This window comes from Olea europaea, unplaced genomic scaffold, assembly GCF_002742605.1.
Source record: "Olea europaea var. sylvestris unplaced genomic scaffold, O_europaea_v1 scaffold1816, whole genome shotgun sequence".
NCBI classification, from domain to species: Eukaryota; Viridiplantae; Streptophyta; class Magnoliopsida; order Lamiales; family Oleaceae; genus Olea; species Olea europaea.
Window position 1 is genome coordinate 53,673 of NW_019235915.1, and position 15,868 is coordinate 69,540.

General features: G+C 32.5%; 1 protein-coding gene across 1 annotated transcript; it reads right to left on the bottom strand.

Moving 5' to 3' along the window:
* Window positions 1-5,542: 5,542 nt before the first annotated feature.
* Window positions 5,543-10,190, bottom strand: LOC111378455 (profilin-1). The gene is made up of 3 exons (XM_023001653.1): window positions 9,927-10,190; window positions 8,678-8,815; window positions 5,543-5,877 (listed from the first exon to the last, which is right to left on the bottom strand). The coding sequence occupies exons 1-3, from the start codon at window positions 10,047-10,049 to the stop codon at window positions 5,743-5,745; spliced, it is 396 nt and encodes a 131-aa protein (XP_022857421.1). The 5' UTR covers window positions 10,050-10,190; the 3' UTR covers window positions 5,543-5,742.
* Between the last annotated feature and the right edge of the window lie 5,678 nt (window positions 10,191-15,868).

The window sequence follows — 15,868 nt, forward strand, 5'->3', positions numbered from 1 at the left end:
TTGTCATACTTGCAGTTTTCCTTTGATTGAGGTTGTATGAGTTACTCAATAGCGAGGCAGTTCTAGAGGATTTCTTTTATCTTTAACTCGCATAAAGATATTCCAAAGATGTAATCAGGGGTGACACATTTTGAATCACTTCATATATGGTCGATGCCTTTCTATTCCCTATAATCCCTTCTTCTTTCAGGTGTTGGTGGGCCTTTGTCTTTCCTTATCGTTCCTTTCTTCATTGTCCTCAACACACTTATGTTTTCTAGCCCCGTTAGGATTTCAGATATAATTTTGGTCCATCCACCAGAATCTCATTTTAGTTTTGAGATCGAAAAAAGGTGCTATTAGGGCAAGACGGTGTCGAAATTTTTCTCCACACTTACTATTTGATTATTTAGCCCCTGTTTGGTAGGAATTGAAGTCAGTTCTTTAGTAGATTTTGATAAAAGTCAAAAAAATATGTGTAAGCTGTGGCTCCTATAAAGTATGTGATTAAAATTGATTATTGACTTTGACTTAAATTAAAATATAGATTAAAATCACTATCAAACATGGACTTAACATGTTCAAATAGCTCTTAAAATCACTATCAAACATGGGCTTAATATTTTCAAATAGCTCTTAAGGGACTTTACCCTTATTTGATGTGGACAAAGTACTTTTTGGTGTGATACAAATTTGAATCATAAATTGGGCGAGAAAAGCCATAGCTAAGTCGTTCTAGCTTTGGATAAACCTTTGAGAGTAGTTTTCTCAGTAAACTCTGATCTTGATCCCCTAAAGTTAGAAAGGAATGCTTAACACATAATCAAATAGCTCATTCTTTGGAGCTCAATCCATGAGTTATATTTTTCTAGATGACCCACAGGTGCATCTTTATCTTTTTTGGCAGTTGTTCGAAACAATATATATTTATAAGGAGGGTGTTTGTTGGTGATATATTCCTTAGTCATCCCTTCTGCTTCGTCTCAAAGTCAACTATACGTTGCTTTAACAGTGCGAGCTCATTTTGCTCCCTTCACTTTCATCACATCGATTTGAATTCCCGTGCAAACTAGGAACAGAGCTTTTCCAGAAATTTATAATTTGTTATCTAATTAGACAACATTTTATTTCCAACATGGGGAGTTGCTAGATTGGTCCTAGTGTACAAAGTGGTGATCTAAGGGTTCTACCGATCTGACCTCTTCATTCTCTCTCCTAAGAGGGTTTGAGTATGCTAAGATGGTTAAATGCACTTCCGTCTGATTGAAGTCCAAGTGAACTTCGTGGGATTTGCCTCGTTTTTTGGATTTTCTTCAGGTTGATCATCTTTTGGAAAACAATAGGTTTACGTTTATTCCATTTCACCGTGAGCAATCAATTTAAAGAAAGCATAATAAATACTCAAGAACACGCTATATTTATAGATGTTCGCTTCAATGTGAGATTACGTCCTGTCTCCCCTATGGTAATTCAATATGATAAAAAGAAAAATCTATAAGACAAAATCACACACCTATCTTCTCTAACTTCTCTCCTTCTCTATTTGATGGTAAGCTCCCTATTTATAAGATAAAACAAGGCAAAACAAGATTTTATAAGAACTCCAACTCCTTAATAGAATTAGGCTTAACAACTTAACAATTATTAGAACTCTAATTTCTTACAAGAATTAGAATAATCAACTTGGCAATAATTAGAACTCCAATTCAAACATAAATTCCTCAACGTGTCAGCCGAATTCTGACTCCCTTGAATCTTCTCAAGTGTTAAGATTCCATCATGAGTCTTTTTTTCCTTTTGCTAATGTCAATTGTGATGTCTGATTGGACAACAATGAGTCCATCTCATCCGTTATGGCTAACTCCCGCTTGATTGATTAATCAACCTATACAACTCACTATAACTTTTTAGTTCACCTATATCAGTTTGAATATAATGCAATCCTGGAGAAGATCTCTTTGGAAGTTTAGCAATTCTACTGGATCTTCTGGGTTGAAACTCCAATATTATAGCTTTTAGCTCACTTCCATTTCTAGAGAAACTAACCTTAATTTGCTTGTCAAAATTGCAGCTTTTACACAAATTATGTTCAAGAGATTTCAACCCAGATAGCTTTTCTTAAGACTGAAGTATTTTCATTCCCTTCTTAGCCGTATCTCTACAATTGGAATATAAAGAGTTCCAGATTTATTTCCCCGAACAACAACCGTAGCTTCCTTAGTAACTTTCCAAGAACCAGCACCAAAAATCACATTATGACGTTCATCATCTAGTTATCTTACTGAGATAAGATTACGCATCAATTTAGATACATGCTTCACCTTATGAATGTTACATATAGACCCGTTTGAAATCCTCAAACTGATGTCACCAATACCAACAATATTTGAAGGTTCTCCATTAGCAAGATATACCTTTCCATAATTCCAACAACATAGTTTTTCATAATCTCATGATATGTAGAAGTGTGAAAGAAGCTCCTGTATCCATCATCCAAAAATCAATAGGACTATCAACCTACAAGAGTAAAACATCTTGTACTTCTTTAGTCACCACAATCTTGGTACTTTGCAATTCTTCTTTATATGGCCAATCTTGTCACTATTCTAGCATTCCACATATTTTTCAGACCTGGACTGATTCCAACATTACTACACTTCCCATAGTTAACTTTATTGAAAATTTTCTCGAAACCCTTTTCTTCATCTTCAACATTAAGAGCAAAACTCAAAATTGGGACTTCTTCAAAATTTCATTGCCTAATAGAGTTACTTACTGCAGCTCTCAATAAGATTAGTACATAGACCTCATCATCAAATTTAATATCGACTGAGACCAACTGATTGGTAATTGTATTTAATTTATTAAGATATTCTACTACTACAGTACCTTCAGCCATCATCATATTAAATCATTTTTTCATCATATGTACCTTATTATATGTATATGACTTCTAGTACATGTCGAACAATACCTTCATCAATTCTGTCGTGGTTTTTTCCCCCATCTCGTTGTAACCAACGTTCTTCATGAAGTTAATCAAATAACACCTAATACATGATGATCAAAGAGTTTCCATTCATCGTCCTTCGTTCATTCCGACTTTTCATTTAGAAGAGGATGGTGCAATTTTTTTTTAACTGTAGAGATAATCCTCAATTTGCATCCATCGTAAGGCAAAATCCTTACCATCAAACTTGTAGATCCTCATCAATGTTCCTTCTTTGCCAGTCATTGATCTCAATCACAACCAAAAGTTCTGATATCAATTGTTTAGAATTTTAACCCTAATTATATTCCACCTAAAACAATCAAATTAAAGAAAGAACAATAAACACTCTAGAACACACAATATTTATAGAGGTTTGCATCAATGTGAGATTATACTTCTTCCGTCACTGTAGTAATTCAATATGATAAAATGAAAGTTTACAAGAGAAAATCATATGCATATCTTTTCTGACTTCTCTTTCTCTTTATTTGATGATAATAAAAGACCTAAGGAGAGTTCCCTATTTTATAATATAAAATAGGGCAAAACCCAATTTTACAAGGACTCTAATTCCTTAGTAGAATTAAGTTTCACAACTTAACAATTATTAGGACTCTAATTCTTTAATATAACTTTGAAGAACCTGGCTCCTCAACTTGATAATAATTAGGACTCCAATTCAAACATAAATTTCAAAACAATCGCTAATGATTTTGGCTCTGTTACATCTTGCATGACAAAGCTCAAGAGTACCATGTAGCAAGCAAATCTAGTCCCATACTCCACGTCATTCTGCCCGAGAGGTAGTTTGGTCGAACCTCGTGAAGAGGCAGATCCTATGTGGGACATTGAACCCATTTGACTGAGTCGACCCCATATGAAGAACCGAACCCTCAAGTTAAGCCTGAGCCCCATGCTAGGCATTATGGGCAACAGAATGGTATTAGCATTCAATGCTTTTGATTGATTGATATTCGATAAGAGGCTTCAACCTCACACACTAACATACTTATTACTTCAATTGATTTGACCATCAGAGTATGCACAACCAACGTCACCACCACCGAAGGAAGTTACATGTGGCTAACAGTTTGTTTAAGTAAGCAGATGTGTGGCTAACGGCTTATCTAATTATGTAGGATTTAGGCTTGCATGGATGTGAGAGGGCCTTGGGATCTAAGTACAAAATTCGAGGTCAAAGAGCTCCACAACTTAACACTACTTGTGGGCGATTTCCCAACAACGAGAAGTGGACTCCACCTACATTTCAGCAGCTCGAATGGTGGTAGTTTGATTTTGTTCTATGCGACGTACAATGTTTAGGTTTTGGATAGCTTCCATAGATGTAAGGGCAACCTGTTCCTACTAAAGTTTTACCTCCATTGTATCTTCGAAAATTTAGCAGGATTTTGTCATTATTACTCCTTTTTCTGCTACTGCTTTGTATTTTTAATCCTAGACTCACTCATTTTGTTATTAAAAAAAGGGGAAATGGAGTTTTAGGATTTAGGTTAACTTTGCATGGAATATTTAGGGACGGCTCCAAAGATGGAAGTCCTCCTTCTAACGCCAAATTGTAGTGAGTTGAGAACGAACCAAATATGTAAATAATGACCTAACTTTCTCCAAATTCATGTACCATTCATGAGGGAAATGACTCCCTTTTATAGGTAATCTACGTGGTCCCGATCACTTCTAGCAACAATGTTTTTTCTTGGAGTTTGTAATTTTCAAGCAATGAGGTTTCTCTAACTGGTGGAGATGGATCGCACTCATTGAAAGAATGATGGAGTAGGAGCTGATCTCCGACCTTAGGTTGTCTTATTAAAGGCGAGTAAAGATACATGGTTGGGATTGATGACAGGAGAGAGATGATAGGCGCCTGCGTGTCAACGTCTGTTTGGGGTTTTTTAAATTGTACAATCAATAATCAACATGTGTCACACTGTCAATAAACCCTATTACTAGCTCTATTTATGTAGCATATCTTGTTAAAGGCTATGATTGGTTCCAAAGGCGTGGTGCTGACACAAGTGGAGAGACAATTACCTTAAAAATAATCATTAGTTCTCATATTTTTTTATTCTAAAGTCACCCTCCTTTTTGTCCGAAGTACTTTTAGTTAATCCTTATCAGAATTGTTTGATCTCTACTGTCTATATGTATGCCACATGTGCATATCTCACGTGCCATCTAAGGTGCACCACACTTCTTCGTATTAACACTTTCAATTTTTATTCTTGTCATCGATTCTAATTTATATGATCCATTTGTATTTTTACATGCTAGAATATATATTTATTCGTCAGTCTAAGATATGGGAATGCTATGTTTGACAGTCTTAATAAACATGTTCATAAATCATTGCTAAAAGACAACCCACTTTTTATCAATATATTTTATGTGATCCACAACGAATATTCACTTGTTTTTCACTCATTTTCATCTATTTATCTACCACAAGATCTAATTGCATTGAATCTTGCAATTATATTTGATAATGAATCGAACGAGCAGATGGAAAAAAACAAACCATGTAGCTTACCATAATAAATTTTTTTGAGAGAAGACTTTAGTTTGCCATATCAGCAACCAATAATTGGACCGATAAGAAATTAGATAAATAAGATAGTTACGAATGCTACTACATTCCATGCAATATTTCAGCATAACAGCAATTCAAGAATCCCTCAGGAAAGAGAAATAGGTTTGATTTTCAAAGGGCAGAAATACATTATGCGTGAGAAACCGTCGCCATTGCGTGGACATTACTACAGACCCTGTTCAATGAGATAATCTCCAAGCCTCTCAACAACCATGTTGCATTGACCAGGAGTCATAGGCTCGTCGTAAATTCCAATGAGCAATGCTTGGTTGGTCTTCTTGACGGTAACACCACCGGGACCCTGAAAAAAAAAATAAAAAAAAAAATAAAATGAAAAAGTTAAACCAAATCAGAATTACAGATCGATTATCTCAAAAATAAGATGTTCTTGTCGATCTATTTATCAAATCAATCTTCAAGTTAAAAATTTGGACTTAGAAGTCCCGGTAAGGGGAAAGTTAGGATTTGTTTGACATGGCTTTTGAAAAGTCCAAAGGAGTTTTCAAGACCCACGTACTCTCTTAGACCTGTTTGGTTAATTTTATAAAAGTGCTTCTTCTAATTAAAAGAGCTTCTAAAAGAAGTTAATCCAATTTGTTTCTTCTAAAAGCTCTTCTGAAAAATTAGTTTCCAAATGCTAATTAATGTTGCTTCCTCATGAAGCTCTTCTCTAAGAAGTAGGAGCCCTAGCTGCCCTACCGAAGGGCCCTTAGTAATCTGGACTTGAAGATAGATTGTTCTAACACCCAGACACTAATTAAACTACCAAGATGTCATTGTCCTATTATAATTACCCAAATACCCCTGAATTTATTTACCAGCATGCATTTAACTTATTTTTTCAGATCATGTCCTCAGTCCTCCCTTTTCTCATCTGGTGACTAGTCCAAGATAATGTTGTTTCTTCTTTCTTCCTCAATTTTCCTCAAGTACAAACCTTTGCAGGCCTTGCGTCTCTGTAGGTTAACAGTCAACATTAAACTTTGTTTGAAACGACTTATAGAAACGGGCTATGTAAGGGTTGATTTTTGATATATTTGTTCGACCAGTTTTGACCAGCAGGAGCGTGATCAAAACACAATTTATATGAAAGGAAATTTGGACAGAATTTCGGTATATATAAATGTGGTAAACGATTACGCAAAACAAGAATTAAGAAAGAGTAGAAAATAGAAAATAATCCAAAGTGAGATGCTATCTCTTTCCTTAAAACAAATTGCCTCGTTACGGTACTCACGGTGAATGACACTTGTCTCCCAAGATACAGTGGATTCACAACTTGTGGTAGTAGCACTTCAAATTACAAGAAATTGACGAACTTTTGACAGAATTTTCCATCTACAAAGGAAATGCATGAAAATACTATAGAAATAGAGAGAAGAGAATTGCAAGAGGAGAATGAATGCTCAATGCAATTGGTGTACCCAAAACCATGTCCATAGGGTCCTATTATAGACGTAGAAAGGGTGCAAACGAAGTAATGTGGTCAAAACATGCATCCTTTCAAAAAGTTGCAGCACTTGGCCAAAACTTGCATTCTTTTGAAAAGTTGCGACACTTTGTTTCTTCCAACTTTGGACCGCAATTTTTCATTCATCTGGAATTGGTTTCGAGATTCCAAATATACCACGACAATCTACTCGATGAGTAGAATAAGTTGGTCTATTTACTTTTGTAATTTGACCACCAGATCAAACCCGAATATTTGGTCGAAGTCACACATTTTCATTTTCCACTTAACCAAAATTTGGTTATTTTTTAACCAATTCCAACAAACTTCGTCATGTCTTATAACCAGAATCATTATTTACAAATAATTGGATTTCTCCAATAAATATAGCAATGGACCGAGCAGAGTTGCAAAAAAGGATTCATGTAACCCACTCAAGTGTGTTGGGAGTAAGGCTTAGAGTTTTTTTCAACTCTGGCTACCTCATTTTGGACAAATTGACTAATACCACTTCCAATGAAGTGATCCATCTCGCAAATTGCTCAGTACTTGGTAAGGAGAAAAACCCCCATCTGGATAATCTAAAAGTTCAAACCAATGAAACTTGATTGCTTGCTCAATTTCAAAGCCAGCCAATGCACATCGTCTTACTAACTGCATGATAGTCGCCATTCCAAGTTGAACTGCCGTTCAGTGCAGCCGACAGTTATCCATGAAACTGTTCAGTATATTCTTCAACATATTTACTATCTTGATTTAGAGTAAACAGATTTGAGTGTAAGACCTTTCATAATTAAAAGGAAAGTGTTTGTTCCGCAGATGTTCATCTTATCCCACATATATATAGGTGGCTGATTACTTGCAAGTCATATGCAACCACCCATCTTTGTTTCTAATTTACTATGTACCACTGTCGATCAGCTCCCTCTAATTTTATTTTCCAAAAGCACATTTACTTGCTTATAGGAATCTAGTGCCAAAACAATCTTCTATGGGCATTATCTAATCCACAAAGGCCTCAGGATTTGCCTTTCCGCAACAAAATTACCAGCTTCAAGTCCACCATCTGAGTCATCATGAAATTCAATGTGTGCTATACCATACCACAGTCTTATCTTTCCAGATCATTTCCATAACTATGCTTTCTGTGGGTATGCAAATTAGTTGTGGCCTTATTGGCACTCACATTGGTCGTATCGTTATCTTATGGAATATTCCTTTTCCCTTGGCTTACGTTAGATTAAATGACTTGTCAACTTGAGGATTAATAGTAGTGAATCTGAGCATTGAAAATTCCCCTCTCATTACTGAAGTTTCTTCAGGATCATTTTCCTATAAATCCCTAGTATAAACCTCAAAACTCTGTAGACGTGCACTTTTGAGCCAAGATAAATTCAGGAAGATGGATATCCTTTAAATAAGTATTTAAAGGCTGTCCAGCAATGAAAACGACTGGGGAAAATAGAAAAACCCCAGCATCTGTCTCAGGCTTTCCTTTTAAAAAAAAAAAAAAAAAAAAAAAAAAAAAAAAAAAAAAAAAAAAAAAAAAAAAAAAAAAAAAAAAAAAAAAAAAAAAAAAAAAAAAAAAAAAAAAAAAAAAAAAAAAATTGTAAACATATTTTACATCAGAAAAATTACATCATATCATTACCTTCTTTCCTCTTATAACGGCTCCTGGCTCCCCTTGAATCACCATATACTTTGTTCCACCAAGATATAGCCCTGTAGGAGCAAGTTTACCTGGTTCATTAAAATCTCCCATCATTGCTTCAATTTCATCTGGTTTAAACTACAATGCCATAAAAAGTGGATATCAGTCATACATGATGTGAATGCAATAATGAATTCAGATAAAAACCAACATGATGTCACAGAGATTGATGTACAATAGGTGTGTTCATTCACTAGTCACACACAGTTTGAACTAGAAAATACCTACCCATATGAAATACAATTTTTCCTCTATTTTTAATCTTTCGGAGGGCGAAGATCTAAGATGTTAAAAAATATACATATATATAAGTGATAAATGAAGTGTTAAGGAAACATCATGTAAGAAGCAAAAAATAATGTGAAGGGCACAAAGCTATGGCTATATTTATGGAGTCTGGACATGAAATAAACTTTGCTCTCAGTTATGATCTCTGATTGCTTTCTGCTTCACCTGCACAAAAAAGAAAAGCACAGCCTTCTTTTCCCGTTTCCCTTTTTCTTTTTCTTTTTTTCAACTTCTAGTTCTTCCAATTGTTGCACACAATTACGGCTCTCACACACTGCTTGTGTCTTCTAATAGTTGCCATCACATAAATTCTTATAATCTGTCTCCAGTTCTGCGGTCAGTTTCTACTAGATCTTAATGATAATTATTTGCCTCACCACTATACCATCTCATTAGAATAAATAATCAAACAAATTGAACACGTGAACATTTAATTAGAATTCTGCTTCTAATAAAATTTCAAAAATGTAGATTATTCATTTCTGAGTTTTCAAAGGCTTGCTCACTGGGATTTGCATTACCATGAGGGCAAAATTACTACCACTACATAAATCCAAATGCTGAAATAGAATTCTGCAAATTTCAAATTGAATAGAATAATCACTTTACCAAATAATTACTTTAGGGCTCAACACTAATCGATTTCATAAAAAGCTATAAATTACTAACAAATTAGTAGCAAAAACAACTGGAGTGAAACAAGCATGAATAGATAAACATCTCACATCTTTTAAAGAAAGAATAAACCCACGTCTTCATTGAATACTTAACCTAATTCTAGAACCACTAATAATCTATTTTATAAGAAACCCACAAATCAGTAAAGCAAAATGTCCACAAAATTGAGTCCCAAAATCCACTAAAATAAATAAAATAAAAAAAACGGAAGAAGAAGAAGAACCTGAGGGAAATTATCACTTTGAGCCCAAACTGTACCATCATGGCCAATAATGGCAGCAGATGTGAGACGATTCCCCTCCATATCACACATCAAGTGATCGTCTACATAAGTCTGCCAAGACATTTTCAAATTATTGTTTTCTTTTTGCTGTTTAATTTGTAAAACAAATAATATTTTTTCTCTGCTGGGTCTGCTTGCCTTCTTCAATTTGAGTGGAATTTATTGGGTTGGGCTGTGAATTTTCTGAAGTTAGCGTGGAATTTAGGCGGAATTCAAATAGTGCCCTATTACTGATTTTGTACCGTTGGCTTGATTGACGGTATATGATTGTAACGTGGGTATTAGAGTGGGCTCCCGCCTGCCCATATTATGGGGAATATTCTTTTTCATTTTTTGGCAAAGATTATTTTTTAAAGGGGTGGTTAAAAATTTCAAATTAGTAATATCCCGTTCTGTTTAGATAAAAATTAGATTTTGATAAAATATTATAAAATATATGATTGAAAAATTGTTGATTCCTTAAAATGTAGGGCTAAAATATATAATATAATTATTGTTGACTATTAGATCGTAACTTTCGTTCTGAAACTTAGGGTCCATAGTTATAATAGATATATAGGCTTGAATTTTGACACTATGTTTTCCATTCTTATACTTGTCCTTCTGTTCCTTTAATTTTATAACACCTAGCACGAATGAGCTCCCCAAAAATAGAGAAAGAATTCGAAATCAACATTATAAATAATTCGCAAAATTTGGCTAAACGTTGATTTCTTGATGCTTTGTGGTCCGATCTTCGTAAACTTTGGAGAGCAAGTTCATAAGTGGTTGTTCTTCAAATCCTATGATTAAAATCAAGATCTAACAATTCATTCGTGAGAAGTCTCTACTGGGACAATAGAAAACTTTGAATGAGGTACTAAGATCTACAGACTACATGAAGATTTCAACAATTTCAAATCTAAAAAGTATTCATATTTAATTGCTCAATTTTTACTACAAGTTCATTCATTGAATTTTATTTTTTATCATACTATATGTCAAATCATGTGAGATTATTCATAACAATGATATTCCTGAAGAAGAATAATTAAGAAATCGTATTTGTTTTAAATGAATATGGTCTTGATGTTCTTAAAAAAATACACTTCATGTTATATAAAAATTTTTAGAGAAATCGTGTTACTGCTTTTTAAGAAATATAATACATATTAGTATTTCTTTTCTTTTCTTTTTTTCAAAAAAAATATATCGTGTTTTATCCTAAAGAAGCACAAGTTTAAATCTATCAATATTCTTTTAAAATATTTGTTGCTCATGAAGAAGGACAATATTATGCTTTTATTATGGGCTTAAGTTCTCTCAGAGTGTACACTATGTATGATATAACGGTTTGGGTATAAGGCTTGTGTGTGTATATGGAGAGATATTGCCTAAATATTAATTTTGTTAATAAATATTTATCCGTGAAGGAAAGTTGTGCTATCAATTATGTATCTATATTTTATCATATTGGTTTTCCACTACATTGTCTTGAACCAAAATTTATGGGCATCATGTTACTTCATTCATGATATAGATCTATGATAAATGCGACAATAGGAACATTAGTTTACTAATCCATTATGGGTATAAGTTGTATACAATTCATTCTATCGAGCTTATCATGACTCAATGAACGAGATATGAATGAAAGATTAAGGTTAACATCAAATATAATACCAAAATTTGCAAATCTATTTAAAATCTCCAAAACAGACAATACTAAGTAATACAACGAAACAATTTTTTTCAATTGCTAGTAATTTATTCTCCATTAAAAAAAGAAAAATCCATAAAGTTTCTAACACGTCTTAATTAGGATACTAAGTAGAACTGAAGCAAACAGTATATTGAACCAGAAGCTCAATAACTATAATATTCTATTGTTGGCATGTCCAATTAAATCATCATGGATCAATAATTATGCAAAAAATTATTGAAAGTACGAATTAACATTCAATGAAGAACTACAAAATTCTTCAATTCTAACGAGTTGTTCATTGACCATTACTAGCAAAATTGATACTAAATTCATATATCTTGAAAACTAATTAGGCTGATAAAGGGGTCTTGTCACTCTCTATATTCACTATTCAGATATATTTCATATCTAATACATACATTTATTATATGATTGCATGATGCCCGCAACTTGAAGTTTGCAAGATTACTTGCTTAAATTTTAAATTATGAGCAAACTTTTAGACTATAGAATCAAGAAGACATGCCTTATTAATACTGGTGGCTTAAATATCAATATTTTAATAAGGAATATGCTATTTTGTACATAATGCGGTGTTCACACTGATGTCTACTCCCTCAAACGAAGGGGGATCTATTTCAGATAAATTATATTTCATTCGAAGCAGATCTCTCTCTATGTGAGGGAGGTGGACACTGGTATGAACACCCTAATGTATACGTAGTATCACTTTTTTAATAAATGTTAGCTGAGATGACGATAAATAGTTTAATATTATTGTTTGTTAAACTCCTCCAATTAATTTTCAAGCTATTATTTTTGAACATCTTGACATTGATAAAACAACATAGGCTTCCATTAGATCAAGAAGGTTACTCCTAATGATACCTCGCTTGAAGCTCTTTCCGTTGTAAAAGGCTAGATACAAAGACACAACAATACTACTTTGCCTATGATACTTAATGAGCCCTACGAAATATTATTTTATATGTAGCAAAACTTATAGCATCATGTCAACATCAATGTTTTTCACACTATATTTGACTTATGGTTAAAGACTAATATTTCCATCGAATGATTTTCTATATATGTACAACTGCTCCACAACACTGCACTAAGATGGACGTTAAATAATGTTGAGAACACATGTCAATTTCAATCCTTATGAAATATCTTAAACTTTAATGTGTGATATTTCATAATGTAATTTACTAAATGTCAATTTGATTGGACAATTTTTTTCAGCATTGAAGAGAGGAAATAAGATATTGAAAATTATATGCGCAAAACATTATAATTAGTATCTAGATCCTCTCATACGATAATTCCAATAAAAAGTCCGAAAAATAATTTATTTAGTTATATTTATTGATAAAAGAGATTAACAATATTTCTTACACTAGCTTTAAATGCTTTAACTCGAATTGACATCCTGAAATGACAATTTGTTAACATTATATACGATAATTTAATGGTACCTCTAAAGTGTGAGTTCGATTGTAAAAACATAAGTCTTCAAAAGAAAAAGGAGCAAATACTAAAGATCATGCCTTTTAAGAGGTATATACTCTTGGACAACATATATACATAACTAATTACAACAACTAGAAGAGCTTCAAGTACTAAAAATATTTAAAATTAAGATATCTCATAATTGAAAAGAAAAAGTTATCGACAATACTTTTGTACATAATGTACTACTTCATAATATAAATAGCAAAGATATCAAATAAATTCATCGAAATATACCAATCAAAAAAATGATTGACCAAATAAAATGACGTAATCGTAGCAAAATTGAACTTATTAGAGAAATTGAAAGTTTCTAAACCTCCAATCTAGACACCTAAAGAAGGATGCTTATGCAAAAAGGAAAATGAGAAAGATGAAGTATTGACAACTAATGTATGACTCTCAACTTAATGAAATTTCATAAAGATCGTGATGGGTGCAATCACAAATTTATATCTTCTTCTCCTCAAAATACATGAAATTTGATGTGCGGATAACAAATATGGTTATAATCAACTTATCTAACATGATTATTAACCCCTATTTGGTATTGATTAAAATCTAGATTTTAGTCTAAATTAAAGTTAACAACCACACATTTTATCAACTTCTATCAAAATTTACTAAAAATCTTATTTCAATCCCGACCAAACAGGGGCTTTATATTATTCATGAATGATTTAATATGTATATAGCATATAATTTAAGTAAATAGGCGATTTTGTTCCATTGAGTTTTTTTAGAAAGGTTTTTTAATAAGGCAACTTTAATGGTGTATTCAAAAGATTAATATACTATTTTTTAATCATTAGGATTTTTTCCACACGACTTCTAATAAAACTTTTAACTAGTCATATTCTTTGTATAGTAAATATCTATAACCTATAAGATGTTTACCCTTAAAAGAATACTATAATTTATTAAAAATTATGTTCAAGACTTCTAAAAAGAACAAATTACAAGATGTACTTTTTTGCAAAGTAATTTTGTTATTACTGTCATCAAAGATTGATAAATATCTTATATAAAGATGATATTGCTCAAAGGAAATGACAAAGCAACAAGAATATATTTTACCAGAATTGTGATATTGAAGACATTTGCGTAAGACATGGATGACTCTATACAAAGGTTTTCATTTAATGAAGTTAGGGGAAGTGTTTGTGCTCTTTTTCCTTCACTCAAGTTTTGTACCTTCAGTTTTATTGACAAGGTTATAATGAGGTATTATTTATTACTCCAATTTTATTATAATTATTTTTACTATTTTTCCTTTTGATTTTTTTATCCCATTGAATTTTTTCCAAACTTTTAACTATACAATTATCGTATAAATAGTCATCAAAAGAGGAGTGTGGTGAGAATGATAGTCATCAAATGAGGAGTTGCAATATTTTTAGAAGTGTTTTTTTCTTTCTTGCTTATATTTTTTAGAAAAAAATGATAAGAATTTTGTGATGGTTTATATGCTTTTGTATGGGGATGATATGTTGTTAATATGATAAAATTTGATTGTTATTAATGACATTAAAAGATCCTTAAGCTCAAAATTTGAAATGAAAGACTTGGCCATGCTAAAAAACAATACTTGATATGGATATATAAGAAATAGGTCTAAACGGATTTTATTTCATTCACAGTCTGCTAAGGTGAAAAAGGTTTTATTTAAATTTGCTAAGCATTTATCAAAATTTATAACCACTTGTAGTTCATTTCAAATTGAGTAAGAACTAGTATCCCATTGATGAATATGATATAAAACACATGAAAAAAGTAACTTGTGCAAATGTTGTGGGGTCGGTTATGTATAATCTAGTTTGTACTAGACTAGATGTGACTCATGTCATTAGTACCCTTAGTAGGTTCATGACCAATCCTGGACCTAAACACTAGATTGCCTTGAAATGATTAATGAGGTACTTAAAATGATATACTAATCTCAAGAACCTTATTACTAATAATTCTTCCCCAACTTGTGCGAGGTGAGTAAGTCGCCTCAATCACCTCTCCCAATCTCAATGTTTGATTTTAGGGTAGAATGAGTATTTGGTTTATCTTCTTCGTTTTTGATATATTTATTGGGTTAATTTAGGTTAAAGTTTATTTTGGTAAAGTGTTTGGGTCACTTGGCCCATTCTCACTACATCTTCAAAAAAATCATGAGAGTTCAGTACATATATAAGATGTTTATTATACACCTTTTCAATTTTAAGAAATAAAGTTTAAAAATTTAAAATTCAAGTGATAAATAATATATAATATGTTATATATCATATATCTAATAAATATCTATCATAATATCTCAACCCACTCCAATCTCTCTCTAATATCTTGAAAATCTCTCTCCAAACTCTCTCTACAGACTTGTCCAACCATAGTCATCGGCATTCACCCATTGACATCCCTTCTCACACAATAGTGGTAGCATGGATCTAGACAAAGCTGCCCGATTTTAAGTCCATGAGTACTGTATCTCAAGGGTAGCGGCTTGTTTGGATTTTTAATTTAGCAAACCATCAAGAACTGTCAAATTATCTAATTGAACTTCAATTTGGACAATCGATTGGCATTAGAATGATTGAAGAAATGATATTTTTAGCGGTGTGATTTAAACTACCATAGAGATCTTGTCCGTCCATGGAGTATAAATTTGACTCAGATGTATGACTTATCATCAGATGCTCTG

What these genes read in the sequence shown, in the direction of transcription:
- LOC111378455 (XM_023001653.1), bottom strand. Translation starts at nt 10,049, where the DNA reads ATGTCTTGGCAGACTTATGTAGACGATCACTTGATGTGTGATATGGAG. An exon ending in AAAGTGATAATTTCCCTCAG is followed by an intron (nt 8,816 to 9,926) that starts GTTCTTCTTCTT and finishes ATGGCATTGTAG; the next exon opens with TTTAAACCAGATGAAATTGA. An exon ending in CCGTTATAAGAGGAAAGAAG is followed by an intron (nt 5,878 to 8,677) that starts GTAATGATATGA and finishes TTTTTTTTTCAG; the next exon opens with GGTCCCGGTGGTGTTACCGT.